The sequence below is a fragment of the Polyodon spathula genome, chromosome 6 (genome assembly GCF_017654505.1).
Source record: "Polyodon spathula isolate WHYD16114869_AA chromosome 6, ASM1765450v1, whole genome shotgun sequence".
Lineage (NCBI taxonomy): Eukaryota > Metazoa > Chordata > Actinopteri > Acipenseriformes > Polyodontidae > Polyodon > Polyodon spathula.
In genome coordinates, this window is record NC_054539.1 from 48,324,288 (window position 1) to 48,341,787 (window position 17,500).

Sequence of the window (17,500 nt, forward strand, 5' to 3'; positions counted from 1 at the left end):
TGGCTACGGTGAGCCGGATTGAAATAAGAAAATAATTTGACTTTCTAAATTGGGGAGAAAACGAGATAAAAGAATTGGCGATTCCAAAAAAAAAAAAAAAAGGGGGGGCTCCCGAGAGGCACATCCGGTAAAGGCGCTCTGCGTGAAGTGCAGTATGCGTCCTATAGCCTATAGCCGACTATGGAGGGGAGTTCACAATTGTCCGAGCAAAAAATAAATAAATGGCTATTCCAAATTGGGGATAAAATGATAAAAACAATTTGCGACTACTAAATAAAAAAATTAAAAAAAGAACTGGAAGCTGATTGTCTAATATTTTTCTAATTAATATTTAGCAATATTTAATTAATATTCACAATGCTAAATATCACTGAAGATGTTGAGCAGTCAAATGGATACCACATAGAAAAGATGACCTTACAGTTTGCAAAATGGCACCAGTGGATTCTATACACTGGAATAAACGTGGCAATAGACAAGTTCATTTTTCAGCAAATGTACCTTGTGGTAGCTCCATTAAAACTGAAACAACTTCCATAGTAAATATTTCATTTTTAGATATTTTAAAAATGTGTATGTTGGCTAAAAGCAACATTTGTCACTACACTATATGGTTAATGGCTAAACAAGGATAACTTTTTATTCAAGCATTTCTTTGAGAAGGTAAACCCAAATCCGAAAATTTTAAATCAGTATTCCTTAACATGCCTAAAACAAGTATAGTTCCTAAGTCCTATAAATGTGTGCAGTAAATGCAAATACTGTATTTAAAATAATTCTGTAAAAATGAATCGTTCTTAATGAGAAGACATATCAGTCCTATTGGTCCTGGAGGTTATCTATTGTTTTCTAAAAATTATATATATTTTGTTTTAATCAAACTGTTATATTTGGATATGTTGTTACATTTGATATTTTGATTTCCAGACTGCAGATTTATTTGATTTTTTTTTTTTTCTTAAGGTTTGAATTTTTCATCTTCAGGAAGAGAAGACGTTGATGTCCGAACCTTAGGCAACGGTAATTAGAAAAAAAATAAAATTAAGATTTGAATGAGCTTCTGTGGATAGTTTCAGATCAGTGGAGGCTCCTTAGTGTAGGCAAGGGAGGCAGAGCCTCCTCAGCTTTTCGTAGGAACAAAAAAAAAAATGTTTAAAAGTACAGACTAGGGCTTTCCAATAAAAGTGTGTGTATGTGGTACTCCTAGCCGGAACTATGATCGCCTGAAGTTAAGCCCCTCATCATGTGACAGAGTTCACAGCTTAGGTTTCATTTTGAGTCCATTGCTCTTATCAGACATTAAGGCAAATAATTTCTAAAAAAAAAGTTACGTGCAATAAAAAAAAAAAAAACAGGTACTGCAGTTTGGACAACGAGCATGTGCCCGTGACACACGGCTCGTGTCTTGCCATGTCATAAATGCCGTATCGATATCATAAAGTCGAAGCAGGGTAATAATGCAAAAGAGTCATGTGCCGTGCATTGTAAGTCGAGGATCGTCTGTGTGTGTATGTGTTTGTATGTGTCTATATATATATACAGTACCAGTCAAAAGTTTGAGTACACTTGCTGGAAACTAGGTTTTACGTCGTATTTGTTTCTGTAAATACTTGAAAATGAAAACACATGTTACAATATACAAAACAAAACATAAGGAGTATCAAAGCAATGTTCAAGAAAATTGAACATTGTCTCTGAATCTTGGATTCCTCAAAATAGCCACCCTTTCCCTTAATAACAGCCTCACAAACACGAGGCATTCGTTTAACAAGTTTCAGCAGAAAATCACCCGACATGTCTTCCCAGCTCTTCTGCAGCAATTCCCAGAGATGTAGGGCACTTGTGGGTAGTTTTGTTTTGACTCTTCTGTCCAGTTCGTCCCATACAAGTTCTATGGGATTGAGGTCTGGAGACTGGGCAGGCCAGGTCATTAGATTGAGTTGTCCTTCACTTTCCTTCTTCGCCAGATAGTTCTTGCACAACTTTCAGGTGTGTTTCGGGTCAGTATCTTGCAGAAGAATGAAGGACTGCCCAACTAGCCGTAATCCTGATGGAATGGCATGCCTCTGAAGTATGCTATGATAGCCATGCTGGTTGAGCTTGCCATGGACCAAAGCAACCCCAGACCATGACACTGCCTCCTCCATGCTTGACAGTGGGAACCACACATGCAGAACTCATGCGCTCACCCTCTCTGCGTCTCACAAGTACTCGGCGGTTGGACCCAAATATTTCAAATTTTGACTCATCAGCTTATATAAGTACACGTGTACACACAAGTTTATACAGTAAAAAGCATAGATAATCGTGAAAAACCTGGTTTCAAGCAGGTGTACTCAAACTTTTGACTGGTACTGGTATATATGTTTAATTTAAAAAAAAAATTGTAGCATTATGATATAATAATTTTCAATAAAATAAAATAGAATTATTGGCTAAAATTTAAGAAAAATATATATTTTAACCTAAACTCTAAATTCACCATTCCTAAATGAACAGCAATTCTGGCTGCTGAGAGTGCTTACAGTACTAGCAGTACCAGGTAGTGTTCTGGTCCTTAAGGAGGGTTTTTATTTTTTTTGGCAAGCCTTCCTTCTCCATTTAAACACGTCTTCCCTCTTCCTTCTAAAGCGCTGCTGTGAGCAGCTGTATGTGCTGTTAATGTAGGAGTGAGGATTGAAATTGCTTCGTTTTGCATTACATCAGTGGTAAAAAACACACTATGTTATTTTTGTTTTATTTTGGTGCTTGTCTTGTGAAGGGGTCAAATGTGAAATGCAGCATAACGCAGCTGATCGGCTGATTAAGACTCAATTTGCCATGCTAGGTTATACTGAAAAACTCTGAAGGGAAGTTATAACTAAAAATTGAAATTGCTAATAAGAACAGGTCATTTCATTTGGTAGAGCATTACATTTGAGATTACATATTTGAAGGGAAAATGTGAAACTTTAATTGTCACGTATACTGTAGGGCTAGGAGTCTTGGCTAAAAAAAAAAGTTGCTGGTTGTTGCTATGGTAACTTAAGACGAGACTCAGCGTACTGTGTGTTTTTTTCACTGTAGGCAAAGTTACCTCACTAATACAGTAACAGCCTTTCAGAATTTCAAAAACGACTTTTACAACTGGAAAATCATCAGCTAAAAGGCTTAGAAATTAAACAAATAAGTCTGAAGTTACAAGAATTCAGTTAGTTCCTTGTTGAAGGTTTTTTTTTTTTTTATCGTAATGACTGATGACTAATACAGAGAAAAAAATAACTTGTTGCTAAAAAAATAATTTGTTTTGTTGGAGTGGAAAAAGAAAAAAAAAAAAATATATATTTTTTTTTAATACACAACCCATTTTTAAAGTCAACAATACTATGTTTTCAGTAAAAAAAAAATGGCTCTTACTCCAATGCAGGTGAACTCAAACTGAATGGGGGAGAAAATAGAAGCCTGTGTGCCGATTTACACTTTTGTGTTGTTCGCTGCACCTGCGCTGTACATAAGTTCAATTAAATCAACTTAATTACATTTTTTAAACCAGTAAAAACTGAAATCAGAAAATAATAAAATGGATTTCATAGGGCCCAAACTTATTTATGAACCTGTTTGTACTTTAACTCACTGTCAATGTTAATTTGTCATGTTAGAGCTGAAAATCATGTTACAAATCACCTTAAAAATCACAATTTCTGTAATGCTAATAGTACTGAATACTGTAAAAGAAAAAAAACTACTTTGTTTACATGTTCAATATTATTGCAAATTATGTGAAAAAAGTTTTTAAATCACCAGCCGCCACACTTTCAGATACACACTTTTCTGGGGACACAAGTTTTAGAAAGCTGGAAATGATTATTACACCATGGTTTTTGATGTAAACGACCAAACTTTGGGCCAGCTTTCAAGGAAACAGCAAAGCTTCCATGCTGCTTCTAATGAAGAGTTAGGAACCCTCTACTTCTGGTAGTACAAATGCACAGCAATTGTTTGGTGTCCATGAATTAAAACTGCATTCCACTTACTTTGAATGTAGGTCATAGTGATCCACTTTTTACTTTCAGTAACTGATGGCCTTCAACTGGTCAGAGAGTGTCTGCTTACCTGACTTTAATGCGGTGTGAATGGACTTTTTTATGCGGCAAGATGTTATTTGAGATCCTGTGAATGCAAGTCATGACATGGGAGTTATGTCCCAGACATACCTTGTTGTTGTTTTTATTTTTAGGTAGGCCTTTTGCTATTGAATTACTAAATCCACATAGAGCAACATTTACGAAAGAGGAAATCAAGAATCTTCAGCAGGTATGGATTTTAATGTTCAAAAAGGATACTGTTTTAATAAAAAATCACTTCCAATAATAAGTAGCCTTGTCAGTAGTGAATAACCACAGGTCCTATTCTTTTTAGACAATCAACAAGTCTTCTGACAAAATTAAAGTGCGGGATTTGCAGATAGTAACCAGGTTTGTTTTTTCTTTTGTTTTTTCTTAAGTCAGTTTTTTTTTTCGCAGAACATCACGTCTTACTTTGTGTCTTTGGTTTTTTTTTGTTAGAGAGGCAATGGTGCATATGAAGGAAGGAGAAGAAGGGAAAACCAAGTGCTACAATGCTTTAATTTGGACTGAGAAAGCTATAAAAACAAGTGATATTGAATTTATTAACAATATTAAGGTAAGGTGACCAATTTTAAAAAATCAAGCCTTTTCAAATGTGCATGTTAATTCTTTTATTCTACTTAGCTAGGACATTATATTAATGCCTTCAGCTTTGCCAGGTCCTGGGATACGATGTTTGCCCTTTCTGTCCTGATTTTGTCCTGTTTTGCGGTTTTTCAGACTACCAGTAGTGCTTTATTTATGAATCACCCTGTGTAATCCTTATCATAACTTCCTCTACTTTACTCCTAATACTTTTATTTGACACCAATAGAAAAACTCTTTTAAAGTTTTACTGCCAGTAACAATGTCTGTGCTAGGCAGTTGTTTGTGTGACCTTGTGAATATTTACTATCAAAGATATCTTCTAGGCTGTGGGTTGACTATGACAATGCTGAGAGGATGTGTTATTCATTCCAAAGTTGTGTCATCCACAGGAGTTTAAGATAGATCAGAAGACACCACTTCGGGTTCTTCACCGTCGCCCGCTTGCTGTGAGGCCTCGCATCATTCACACAATGAGAGCTGAATTCCTGGATGAGCATCACTTTCGCCTCTATCTGAAAACACAAGCAGGGACGTATCCTTTTCATATTTTCACTGATACTCATATATGTCGCAGTTTCATGTGCTGTATGTAATTTTTTTTTTTCCTAAAGAGCAATAAAACAGAATCATGGCTGTTTGAGAGCAGTAGGAAGATTGGTTGTGTGGCTGTAATTTTTGTTGTACAATGTAGATGTTGTTTTGAAAAAAATGTGAATTGTATTAGTCTGTTACCTTGTTGCTAGATAGACAGAGATACTATTCACATGAGGATTTTTGTTGCCCTCCACACCCTAATTGTCTGTAATGTTGTTAAAAAAAAAAAAAAAACCACAAATAAATTAAATAGGGAATCACAAGTCCCTTCATTGGTTAGAGCATGGCAGTTACATTTACAATCTTTTATTAGTCTGACCTTAATTTACATTTTTGAGAATTCCTCATGTTTTCTGCTGTAAATTACAACATTTTATAATGTCTCAGGTTGTTGGTTTTTTTTTTTTTTTTTTTTCAAAAGAATATTCAACAAGATGTATAATTATACAAAATGAAATTTTCCTTAACATTCTTCAAGCTACATTAAAGAGTTTGTTCACGGAGATTTTGGACGGACTAAGCCAAACCTCTGCAATCTGATGAGCACTGTGACTGACATTCTGGAACTTGATGTGGAAGTATGACATGCACCTTTTTTTAAATAGTTGTCTTATTGCTTCATTGCATTGTATCTGTAGCATTTTCACCTCATGTTGTTGCAGGTATTAATGAGCTACTTAGGTATGCGTTTGACATCTGATTGGCTGGGCTACAGCTTGACACAAGTTGATGAGACTTAACATTTGTTATTCAACATCGACGGCCCACTGCCATTTTGGGGTGCAGAACAAGTCCCTCTGTGAGCACTGCATTTGCCCTCCATGCAGGGTTAACAGGGAAAATGAAATGGTGGTAGTTCACCTCGTAGAACTCCAACAACCACTGCAGGTCAGGCACCCTATGAATCCAGCTGGAGAACCTTCTAGAAGTGGCCTATGTCTCCAAGGTTTAGCAGCTTGGTAACATCTTCTGGGTTCAGTGGGTGAAAAGAGGTTTGACTTGACAGCAGGAATAGAGGCCCATTGCCTTTCAATCCTCCTATATGTGCCTAATTGAATGAGCTTTTGAATGCTGTCTTGAAAATGTCTTTATTTGTATGGTCATACTTAGGTTATAGGTCAGGGTAACTTGCTGTTCCCTTTCAAGTATGAAATGTAACCATTACCGAATGGGAATTTACCGCCTAAAGACCTGAAACCTGAATAAGATAATAAAGCTGCTCAGCCGAGCGTGTGACTTAGTCATGCCCGCCCCCGAGGGTATAAAGGATTGCGTGCACAGATCTCAGCTCCATTTTTCCTTTTAAGAAAACTGACCTGACAGGAGAACCTATTCAGATAAGTACTTGTTACTTTTTTCTGCTATAGAGTTCTTTATTTATTGTGTTTTTACACAAATTATGTGATACTAAAAATACTCGTTGTATTACTTTTACTAATTATTCATATTTGTGCACTACAGCCTGTTGTTTGTTAGGTCCTTCTGCGGCATTGTGCCCAGCATGAAACCAGCAGCGTGAGTCGCTTCGTCCCAGATCATGCAGTATAAGTCAGCTTACTTTGTGCTCTCCCCCCAGGCTGCAGTAGCTCCGGCTGGAGTTATTTTATTCTTGTTTTGGCTTTGGCCAAAATTACGAGATGGTTTGTATAATTTAAGTAATAGTTATTACTCGATTTTGTTGAGAAAAATATTTTTCTTTTCTCAATCTGTTTTTCTGTTTTCACAGAGATGTGTCTGCAACGTGTGCTGCGGCACAAGTGTAGTGAGAGGAGCTGCTGGGTTCAGCAGCGCTGTGCAGGACCAAGAGGCTGCCTCGGTTGTGATTGCTTGCAATCTCAACCACAGCATCTTGATGCCGTTTTGGTAACAGCTTTTGTATCACCACTACGAGGGCTGTTAGTTCATTCTAACAAGCAGACTTCCCTCAGTGAGTACTGACTGAGTGGTTTTGCCAGAACCTTGCACAGGTGGGCTTCCCTGTACAGTGCTACCCACGATAACTGAAAACCAGTGGACCGGTACTGAGGACAAGCATGGTAGATGCTCTTCCAGCCTGGGGCCAGAGCACACAAAGGAGGCACTGGTGAACCACAGTTTCTGAGAGTTTTGTGCACATTTCTGCAAGCACACAGTGGACAAATGTCTCTCCTGCAGCTCTACAGAGCTACAGCTCTACGTCTCTGTCTGGTAGAGAAATGGCTGTATCCTCACCCCATGGCTTTGTGTCAAGGGAGAGGGGACAACACATCCGGGAAAGTAGCCCACACAGGAAGCCGTCTTCCTCAGCCTCTCCTTCTTCTCCCCTGAGGAAGAAGAGTCACCATTCCAAGCGATCGGCGAACTCTGTGCAGATGGAGAAGCTATGTGCAGCAGTTTCGCACCAAGAAACGGTGCTCGGTCTGCCCCACCTGTACCCTTGGCAGCAGGATGACGTGCTCTCCCTCGCTGCTCTGAGGAAGCTGGCGAGCTGACGTTCCCATCTGAGGATGTCTGATGGTGACTGCAGTCTTACAAGTGCCCTGGCCTACAGAAGGTTAGACAAGATAGTCCATCTTTGATGACAAGCCTACCTCCTCTCCAGTGTCCCCCGCAACGCACCGGATTTTCTTTTTGAGATCCAGTCGTACTGGGGTCACCTGGCTACAGTGCCTGTTGTTTCCGGTCTATGGACACCCTATACAGGGTGCATGATGCAGAGAAAATAGGCCTGCGACTTTGGTTCAGAAGCCTAATTTAGCGCTCCTGTCCAAGGACGCTATCTGCCCCAACAAACAGTGCTGGGTCGTGGAGGTGATCCTCAAGCGTGTCTATTCAGCCAGTGCGTTCACCGCACGGCTGAGCGACTTTTAATAGTATTCTGGTTGCCTACCAGTCCTATTTGCTGAGGTCCCTATCTGACAGCCACAGGCCTTCACCACCACAACTGGATGAGCTGCGCCTGGTTAATAAGACCCAGCTCCATTTATCAGAACTCAACGGGCAGGCTATAGGTAGAAACCTGGCTGCACTTGGCTTTCCCAGGCATGCGTGCCTGAAGGGGACAAAGCACCGCTGTTGGGATGCCCTTATTACACCAGGGCATACCTTTGGTCCCGCGGTGGACAATGTGCTGCAGCACTCTCACCATGCACGGGAATCCACGAAGGAGCCGGTGCGCTTGCTTCCCAAGCGAGCACCCCCAGTGCACAAACCGGCAACAAACTTGTTCCCTAGGCCCCAGCAGCCTGAAAGACCGGCACAGCCGGCTGCGCCAGCTGCCAGAGTTGGTGTTCTGAACCAGCACACATACTATAAGCTACAATAAGTTCCGTACTCACTGCAGTTCAAGCACGGCCCCCGTCCCTTTCAGGGCATTACTGTGGCATCAGTCACGGACCCACAGGACGCCGCGGTGGTGTCTCAGGAGGCAGCAGCTCTGCTGCAAAAAAACACTAATGAGGCTTATGATATTCCGAAGTTATAAACTAAACTTTGCTAACCATGAAGCACACCTTAAATTGCATGCTAGAGATCAGTTATGGAAAGCTGTTTTAAAGCTGTCTGTCAGCACAAGGTACAGGTATATGTATGTACGATACTACACATCCGAAACTCTAAATAAGTAAGACTAATTTTAAAATAAATGCATTTATATACTAAAATGCACATGTACCTGCATCAAATAAATAAATAAATAAAAACAACTTTTGAACAGAAATGTGTCTATATGCAGGTATATTATGATTAAATAAAACTGTACAAACAAAATAAGTAACAGGACATTGAAAATAAGTTTTTATGTAGCCTGTAGACATAAAAGCAAGCAAAAGCTTACCATGCAAACGAAAAAAAATGGTCATAATTTACTATGCAAACGAAAAAAAAAGACATAACTACGTTCAGAGACATAATAGAGGCATAATTGAAACATGGTAATATACATAAATAAAGGAAATTGGGTTTACATTCACAACAGCGCATAATATCAAAGAAGGAAGTGTTCTCCTAAATCAAATACCTGCATACAGTACTTTTTTTTTCTCCACATGATTTGGGCACAGCTATACTGTTGCATGTGTCGGCTGGCACTGGGGTCGATACCTTCTGTATACCTGCTTTTACTTCTGTACAAATAATTCTGTACCTTCACAGCGTAACCGATTTGCACTTTTCTGTACAAAATGATTATTTGTCTAGCTACAATAGATTATACAGTAGGCTGTGTACAGTATAGTTACTCCTAGTTATTATTACATGTGCATTTCTTGCAATTGTGTCTGCGAGATCCACGTTGTAAAACACGTGAACAGCATTTCAGTGTACAGAAATGCGTTGATCGCTGAAATATGCCACCTGGTCTAAATGCCAACTTCATACTTTGTTGTATTCACAGTTTCATTAATGTAGGGCTGCAGACTGATCTAATCAATGATGGATAAAATAAAACAAAAAAAGAGTAGGCTACTGTATAAGCAAAATGCTTTTTATATATACAGTACAGCCATGACAGTGTCTAGGTAGGATTGTTTATACCTTTGTATTTATTTATTTTTGCGATCCTGCCTTTCAGATGTCGTTATAGAGTATTTAACACATATAATTTAGTAAAAATCAAGAACTGACAACAGCGTATCTCAATCTCTGCTCATTCCTTTATAGTCAGTGGCCCCTCTGTCTTCATTTCGTTAAGATGCGCCTTATCTTCTGTGATAAGGCACGTCTTAATATGTTAATGATTTCCATAGCAGATGTCTTAATAAGTGGCATTCACATTAGTAAATACCAACTTATTTTTAGTTAAGACTCATGTTATGGGATTGTGTTAACACGGGTCTTACGGCTACTTCCAAGAACCTTTAGTAAATGAGGTTTTTAATGTCTTGGATCTACAAAACCCTGGTTTTGAACTAAAGTGTTAAGGGCGGCTTCTCAGCCGACCCTTGCAACCCAGGCATAGAGGTGAGTTTGTTCATCAATTTTTTAACCCTAGCTTCTTGTTACTGGGGTTCCGAATGGTATCACACAAGGCAGCTGCAGCTTCCTTGTATCATTCCGGTCATGCTGCAATCTTGCCCTTGCGACGGCTTGGGTATACTGACCCATTTGGTAATGGTTACATTTCGTACTTGAAGGGAACGTTAGGTTATTATCATATCTCTGGTTCTCTGAAATAGAAATGTAACCACTAACCTTCAAGGTCACTGCGTCCATGATTGCTGCAGGCTTGAAGGAAAAATAATGCTGAGATCTGTGCACCTTTGTACTCTCGGGGGCGGGCATGACTACGTCACAGCCTCGGCTGAGCAGCTTTGTTATATCTTATTCAGGATTTGGGTCTTTATGTAATGGTTACATTTGGATTTCAGGGAACCAGGGTTATGACAATAACCCACCGTTTTCATTGGTCTGACACCTTACTTTTCTTTTCCTTTCAGTCAGTTGATGTTGATTGGCCGCCAGCAATAGAAGATTAAAGGCATACACAAGTTCACTAAAAAAAGTCAATTTTGATGTTAACTAGAACCTTGAAAGATGTATTATACTGTTGTATATGTCAAATGAGAACGTGTACTGATTTTTTTTTCAAACTTTTATTTAAAATAAACAGTTTAGTTCTAAACTTAGACAGTGGCAATGTATCTCACGATTACGTGTTCAACGCCTTCACAAGTCAGAAACCACCTGTCATGTAGACTTAAATATAATCGTCTTCCAAAGACCAGTTGCTTAGGAATTGGTTTTATAAGCAATTCATAAAATGGACCACCATGATGACCTCTCAAATAAATCCAGATGAATATGTGTTTATTTTTTAAGAATGCTTTTTAAATTGTCCACTATTAGAAGGTTTGACTGTTACTCTGTTTAATATGTGACCAAGAAATTAATTTATCATCCCATAAGAATGAGATTAATTAGTTCCTTTTCTAACTGTTGTATGAGGTTATAAAGCATACTGTATCTCAGAAGCCAATGCGGAAATTCAAAACTGATAAAATTTTGCAGGGGAAAAGTATTTTTTGGTGTAGTGCAGAATACCTACTAGTGGCAGGACATGCATACATACCGTTTGTCTCATTCAGAAATACCACAGAATCCTAATTCTAAACTAGAAATTTACAAGTAATAACAATGAAGTTTAATGATTTTATTTTTATGAGCTGTAAAGCAGAAATGCAGAAGATTGTGTTTTGTTCTCGTATTACTATGTTTCTAACGTACAATATTAATAAAATGGTTTGTTGACATATTAGAGTGTCCTTAATTACAGTCATTTACATTTTACTGTTCTATGAAAAAATAATCTGGAAACAAGTTGCTGTCCCAAGGTTTTGGGTCAATAAATTGGGCATCTTCTGTTGGCAATGTATCACTATTTTCTACTCTTACGTTAGTGATTATAATTAAGCTTCATTTCTTTGGTTTTTATTAATTACATTTTTGGTGCTTATTTTTTAGCTATTTGAGTTATATGTAAATCTTTATATATATATATATATATATATATATATATATATATATATATATATATATATTATATACTTTATATGTGAAATAACTTATGAAGTTATTGTTTTTCTTTTACTTTAGTTTTTTTCTGTGACAATATGTATAGTAACTCGACAGTACTTGATGCACTTTTTCACAGGCACATTTTTAGTAATTATAATACAAAGGATTAATGCTTATGTAAAAAGCTTGTATTGAATATTCTCAATCCTTTATTTCAATACACAATACTCAACACTTCCACTGATATTGCTGATGTCTTGAAGTTTATATCCACTAGCTGGAGTAACTGTTAAGGAAGTTGCACAAGAATGTTGATGTTTTACCTTAAATCTCTTATGAGTAGGTCAGTTCAAATCTGCGGATAACAGAATCTATTGGAAATCGTGGAATTCAGTCTTCCTCAGATTCACCATATTCTGCAACTTCGTCGTCATCATAATGATCATAAACAGACTGCTAAAGTGACCTGAAATGTAGAACTTAGTTGTTCGGTTCTAGTTTTGTTAAATTACCGAGATGTTTTGACTCCTTTCAAAATGTAGGAGTCAATTAAAGACAGGAGTAATGGCTTTGAAAATGTGGCCCAATAAAGTGCCTTGTGATTTGATGTTTTTGTTTGAGTTTCTCAGGATTTTACTGACAAAAGTGCTTCATATATTAAATTTGAAGTACTTAGCCCAGAAGTTGTTTAAATATGATTCTGTACTTGATTTGCATTTTAATAAGCTATTATTAATACAAATGGTGAACAGATAAGATGCTCTACATAACACTGCAGACATCTACTTGCATATTTTGGACTGCCTGTAAGTATGAGTCATTCTATGGGCTACTGCTTGAGTGCCCTTGCCATTCTCAATCAAAGAAGAACACCGAGTTAAAAAGATGCAAGCTGTGACATCGCTGTTCCATGAGCGTTTAGCTCCCTACTTCAAAGTTTGTTCTGTGCAGCAACACATCGTTCAAGTCTCTTTGCTGACTTATGTCTACATCTTAAGTTCAACATAAAAAACCTGGTTCAACAATTGACAATATTGTAGCTTTTTAAAATCATTTTTAAAGGATTTGGAAGAGAAAAGATATCTGTTGGGCGATAAAGTTTTGTACCTGTTCACACCTCCAATCGCCAATCTGGTACAGTAAGGCTATAATTCTTTACTGTTGAATGAGCCATAAGGGCGTGTTGGAATTACCGACATCATAAATGAAAATGAGCAATATTACTGTTTAAGAATGAACTCTATTACTGTTCACCTTGTGTGCTGAAAAGAGTGATTGTTGGGAGAGCTATTACTTTTTATTTAAATGTTGGGCAAGAGGATTACTGATACTTTAAACTACAATATCCTCAAAATGTCATCATAGTTTGGTGATACTAGGTAGGGTTTCTTTTTGTTTTTTATATAAACTTAAAAACGGGGTTGTGGAGGGCCATTCCACTCCTACTTCAGGGTCTGGATGGAGGGTTAATTGGTTCATTTAAACAATTTAGAACAGGGTTGGAAGGAACAAAGACGAGCAGTGAAAGGGCCAACTTTGGCCACACCTGACTTAAAACAAAACAAAAAAGGTCAAAATTTAAAGTGCCACAAACTGATGGCAGTGTAGTTTGTACGTTAGTTTTTTTTTATGCAAATATAACATACCTGCACAATGATATACAAACCAGGCATTACAAATACTACACCATTGATTACAAAACAACTTTAATACCAAATATACAAAACAGTGCAGGCCATGTTGAGGTCATTACATGATAAAATACTTAGGATATTCAAAGTATGGAAAAAGAAAACAAATACACTTAACAAACATCTATATATAATATACTTTAAACAGTTTAGATTTTCTATTAAAAATATTTATTATATCATTTTACAAAGTAATACAAACAGTATATACACTGCTGTGCAAAAGTCTTAGATGTTTTTTTTTTCTTTGATGCATTATGAGCATCAACAATTTATTCAAAGCCTCCACTAGTGTTTTCTACTATTATAACAACCTTGATCTGCACAAAGAAGGAAAAACATTGAAAAAAGAACTGGCAGAAGGCACAGGTCTCGTTGTCCATCAAATCAACAGTACGAAGGTCACTCTTGAAATCAGGACTTAAAGGATGTGTTGCAGTAAGAATACCTCTGTTAAGAAAGGGGATCAGGACTAAAAAGCTAAAATATGCACAAGAACACAGAAATTGGACTATGGAATAATGGTCAATGGTGCTTTGGACTGTTGATGGATGGACAACGACACCTGTGCCTTCTACCAGTTCTGTTGTCAATTCAGCACTTGCCTTCATTCTGTTCCTTAAGGATATTATCTTCAAGTATTACTCATCCTTGTTAGACAGCTATTTGGGTCTTCCCATCCTGGGTTTGTCAATTACAGATGATGTTTCTCTGTACTTGCGGATTATACTTCGGATACCACACCCTAAAAATCGAGTGATTAGAGCGATTTCACTCAATGTTTTTCCTTCTTTATGCAAGTGAAGGTTGTTATAATAGTAGAAAATACTAGTGGAGGCTTTGAGTAAATTGTTGATACTCATAATGAATCAGAGTAAAAAAATACAACATGTCTAATACTTTTGCAAAGCAGTAGTACGTACACACATATATACATATATATATATATATATATATATATATATATAATATATATAGATATAATATATATATATATATAGTTGTCACCACCAAAAGCTTTTGATCATAAAATCAGAAATACAATGTGAAGATCTTTGAGAACTTTAAGAAAGTATAGTCAGCACTCAAATATATCCGACCCTATAAAATTTTGACTTCAGCGATGGTTAAATGAGTGTGACGCATATCTGATTATTTTATTTGATTTGACATGTATGTAGGTGAGCACGTTGTAACCTGACCCCTAACACCCAAACAACCTCCTGCCCTGCACACACACACACGTTTCGTATGGAAAGAAAAAATACGACTGGGTTTGAGGAACTGTACAGGGAGATGTTGATTCTTTCATAGTTTTCTGCCACAGTTCACTTGCAAATGAAAATGCACAAAAGCAACTAAAGACCACAAATTTAAAAAATACAGACTGATTTGCCGTCCCAGAAAACAAAACTGTGGGCTGTGACTGTTAAACAAGTCTATTGTAACGCTGAAGAGATGGGCTTTGTATCAGAAAATTGGTGACGGTGCCGGACATCAAAGTGCTGACTGTACTGTTTAAATATGACACAGTCATTACAAACAAGGACAAGAACAAACCTTTTATTTGTATTTTTTACTTTTAGGGATAAAATCCCTAAAATAGCATTTTGTCATGAAAACAAAATGGAATAATTAGTCATTGGTATATATTTAAAAAGTACCATCAATATATATATATATATATATATATATATATATATATATATATATATATATATATATATATATATATATACATAGTACTTTAATGTTAATCAACTAAAGAGAACTTTAATTACATCACAAAACGTTTTGAGTGAAAAAATAAAATAAAAACTTACTGTGCTAGTAAGCTTGATTGAAAACAATTCCCTATAACAGCTCAGGAGAACTGAAGGTCAGTGGCTAAGCAAAAACGACACTGGAATCTCCAGTGAAGATCGGCCACTTTGCACAGCCACGACGCCAATCCGCGCTCCCCTGACTAAAACACCCTGTACATCATGTGACCTTGCTTTTACCAAGCGATCCACTTGGGGACCCAAACAATTCCTTTTAAAATCATGAAATAAACAGTGTTTTTTCAATTTCAGCGTATTTAGTTTACTTTCACTTTCATCGTTACTGAAAAAACCATTCTTGCAAAATAGCATCAAAACGGTCTTCCCCTTGATTAGCCCCTCCCTCAAACTGTTCATTGTGTGCGCCACAGTTTAAACTGTTGCTTACATCACTGCACGGTTGTACACAGCCTTGAAAAACTCCTCCTCCATTGTTTAGCAGCCCTTGAGCAGTACTACTGAAATTCATCCCCAGAGGGCTGGTACCGCCTGCCTGTGCACCTTGCTCTTCTTGCTTCCAATGAAACATGGAACCTGGGATGCCGCTTAAAAGAATATCGTCAGTCTCCATATTGTTTTCTGTGCTGGAAACCATTAGATTCATAACACTATTTCTCCCACCAAAGATGTCAGGACCAGCGACATTAAATGTACTCTGATGTTGGACAGACAAGGCTCCGGTATTGTTAGTGTTTGTGTCCTTCTGGTTTACGGAAGGCTGTGATGGATTACTTTGCAAATCCAAAAATCTCAGGTAATGATCTGTCAGTAGAGGGAGTCCAGGGTTGTCCGCTAAAGGAGGCAAGGTCTTGCTGGTCTGAACTGATGACAGCATGCTGCTGCTGGTGCTGGGCTGGCTGAGCCTGATGGTGTCCAAGGAGATTCCTGATGTGACGACAGGAGACCAGCTGCTACTGGCAGAGGTGGATTGTGGTGGGTTGGTCATCAGACTGGATTGTTGCAGATCATTGTGTGTAAACATTGAATTAGTCATGTTGTTCTGAGTCTGTTGAACGAAACTGACAGATTGTGGCAAAGTACTATTGGCCACGGACACTACTGGTCTCTGGGGAAACATATTAAAAGGCTCTGTAAAAGGAAATGGAAGAACACGTTACTTCAAGGGTGGGTCAAATACGTTACTTACTAACTTTGGTAGAACTCACTATAAGGCAGGGCTGGCAACGAGAGCCATTTTCACTCCCCCTCATTTTTAATAGTTTAATACCACTTTGTATTTTTAGAATTCTTTTTCTGTTACAAGGATCTGCAAAGTATAACACTATAGAGTGCATATTGGTCTGCACCTATTAGTCCCCCATGATGGGCACAGAGAATCCACTTAATGCATTATGTGCCATCCCTCTATACTGAAACTGTGGGACAAATTAATTAAATATTTCATTATAATATTTCATATAACCCTGAAAGAGAACAACATATAGAAGAGGGAAGTACCACACTGTTAAACTTAACACATATCTATTTTTTTCCATACCTTTTTTAATATTCTTTGGTACTATTTTGTGCCTTTCCATTTGGTGTATGCCTGCAAGAAAACAAAAATAGTGTATTACATTTTTTTCTTGATATACAAAAAGATCATAAATAGGAAGACAAAGAAAAATACAACACATAACACTCTGATTTAAGTCATATACCTTCAGCCTGCTGTTGCTTTTTAAGAAACTATTTTCAGAGTTGTACTAAATTTATACTTTAAATGCAAGAATGTAACAAAAAATCACACTGCTCTGGAAGAGCATCTCAGACCTGCCCATGATCCTCCAACTTGCTCTAGAATGTGTAAAACAAACCTGAAGATCCTGTATATTTGCTTATAAAGAACTTGCCAAAATGCACATACACCACTTCTTAACTGTTGTCTCTACTCAGGTTTACCAAATAAGAAAAATGCACCACCAGTTCAGTGAAAAGCGAAACAACTCTAAGGTCTCTGAGGCAATCTAGGAGATAGCTTTAATTATGTATGTCTTACCAGGTAAAGCTTGCATTCTTTTTTGGAACTCTTCGATCTTCCTTTTCTTCTCTTGAAAGTGATATGGGTCTGCAAATATAAAAAGTGTGCCAGTTTTTTTTTTTTTTTTTTTAAGTCTACAGAAGCCAATGAACAACAATTTACAACAGGACAACAGTTGTCCTTACCTTTATAAACTACTCAGTACAGTACTGTATTGTCAGTCTG

The 17,500-nt window shown here is 37.4% G+C and overlaps 2 protein-coding genes across 4 annotated transcripts in view; one reads left to right on the top strand and one right to left on the bottom strand.

The window, feature by feature from the left end:
* Window positions 1-11,594, top strand: part of pus10 (pseudouridine synthase 10) — a 39,507-nt gene extending 27,913 nt beyond the window's left edge. For both annotated transcript variants that reach the window (XM_041253018.1, XM_041253017.1), the window contains exons 12-18: window positions 964-1,020; window positions 4,217-4,293; window positions 4,399-4,454; window positions 4,545-4,662; window positions 5,084-5,226; window positions 5,767-5,866; window positions 10,703-11,594. In XM_041253018.1, coding sequence (XP_041108952.1) covers window positions 964-1,020; window positions 4,217-4,293; window positions 4,399-4,454; window positions 4,545-4,662; window positions 5,084-5,226; window positions 5,767-5,866; window positions 10,703-10,741 — 590 coding nt within the window. In that variant the 3' untranslated portion in view covers window positions 10,742-11,594. The remainder of the gene's footprint in view (window positions 1-963; window positions 1,021-4,216; window positions 4,294-4,398; window positions 4,455-4,544; window positions 4,663-5,083; window positions 5,227-5,766; window positions 5,867-10,702) is intronic.
* Window positions 11,595-15,248: 3,654 nt separating this feature from the next.
* Window positions 15,249-17,500, bottom strand: part of LOC121317272 (proto-oncogene c-Rel-like) — a 15,631-nt gene continuing 13,379 nt past the window's right edge. For both annotated transcript variants that reach the window (XM_041253021.1, XM_041253020.1), the window contains exons 9-11: window positions 17,294-17,362; window positions 16,793-16,843; window positions 15,249-16,383 (exon numbers count right to left, since the gene is read on the bottom strand). In XM_041253021.1, coding sequence (XP_041108955.1) covers window positions 15,575-16,383; window positions 16,793-16,843; window positions 17,294-17,362 — 929 coding nt within the window. In that variant the 3' untranslated portion in view covers window positions 15,249-15,574. The remainder of the gene's footprint in view (window positions 16,384-16,792; window positions 16,844-17,293; window positions 17,363-17,500) is intronic.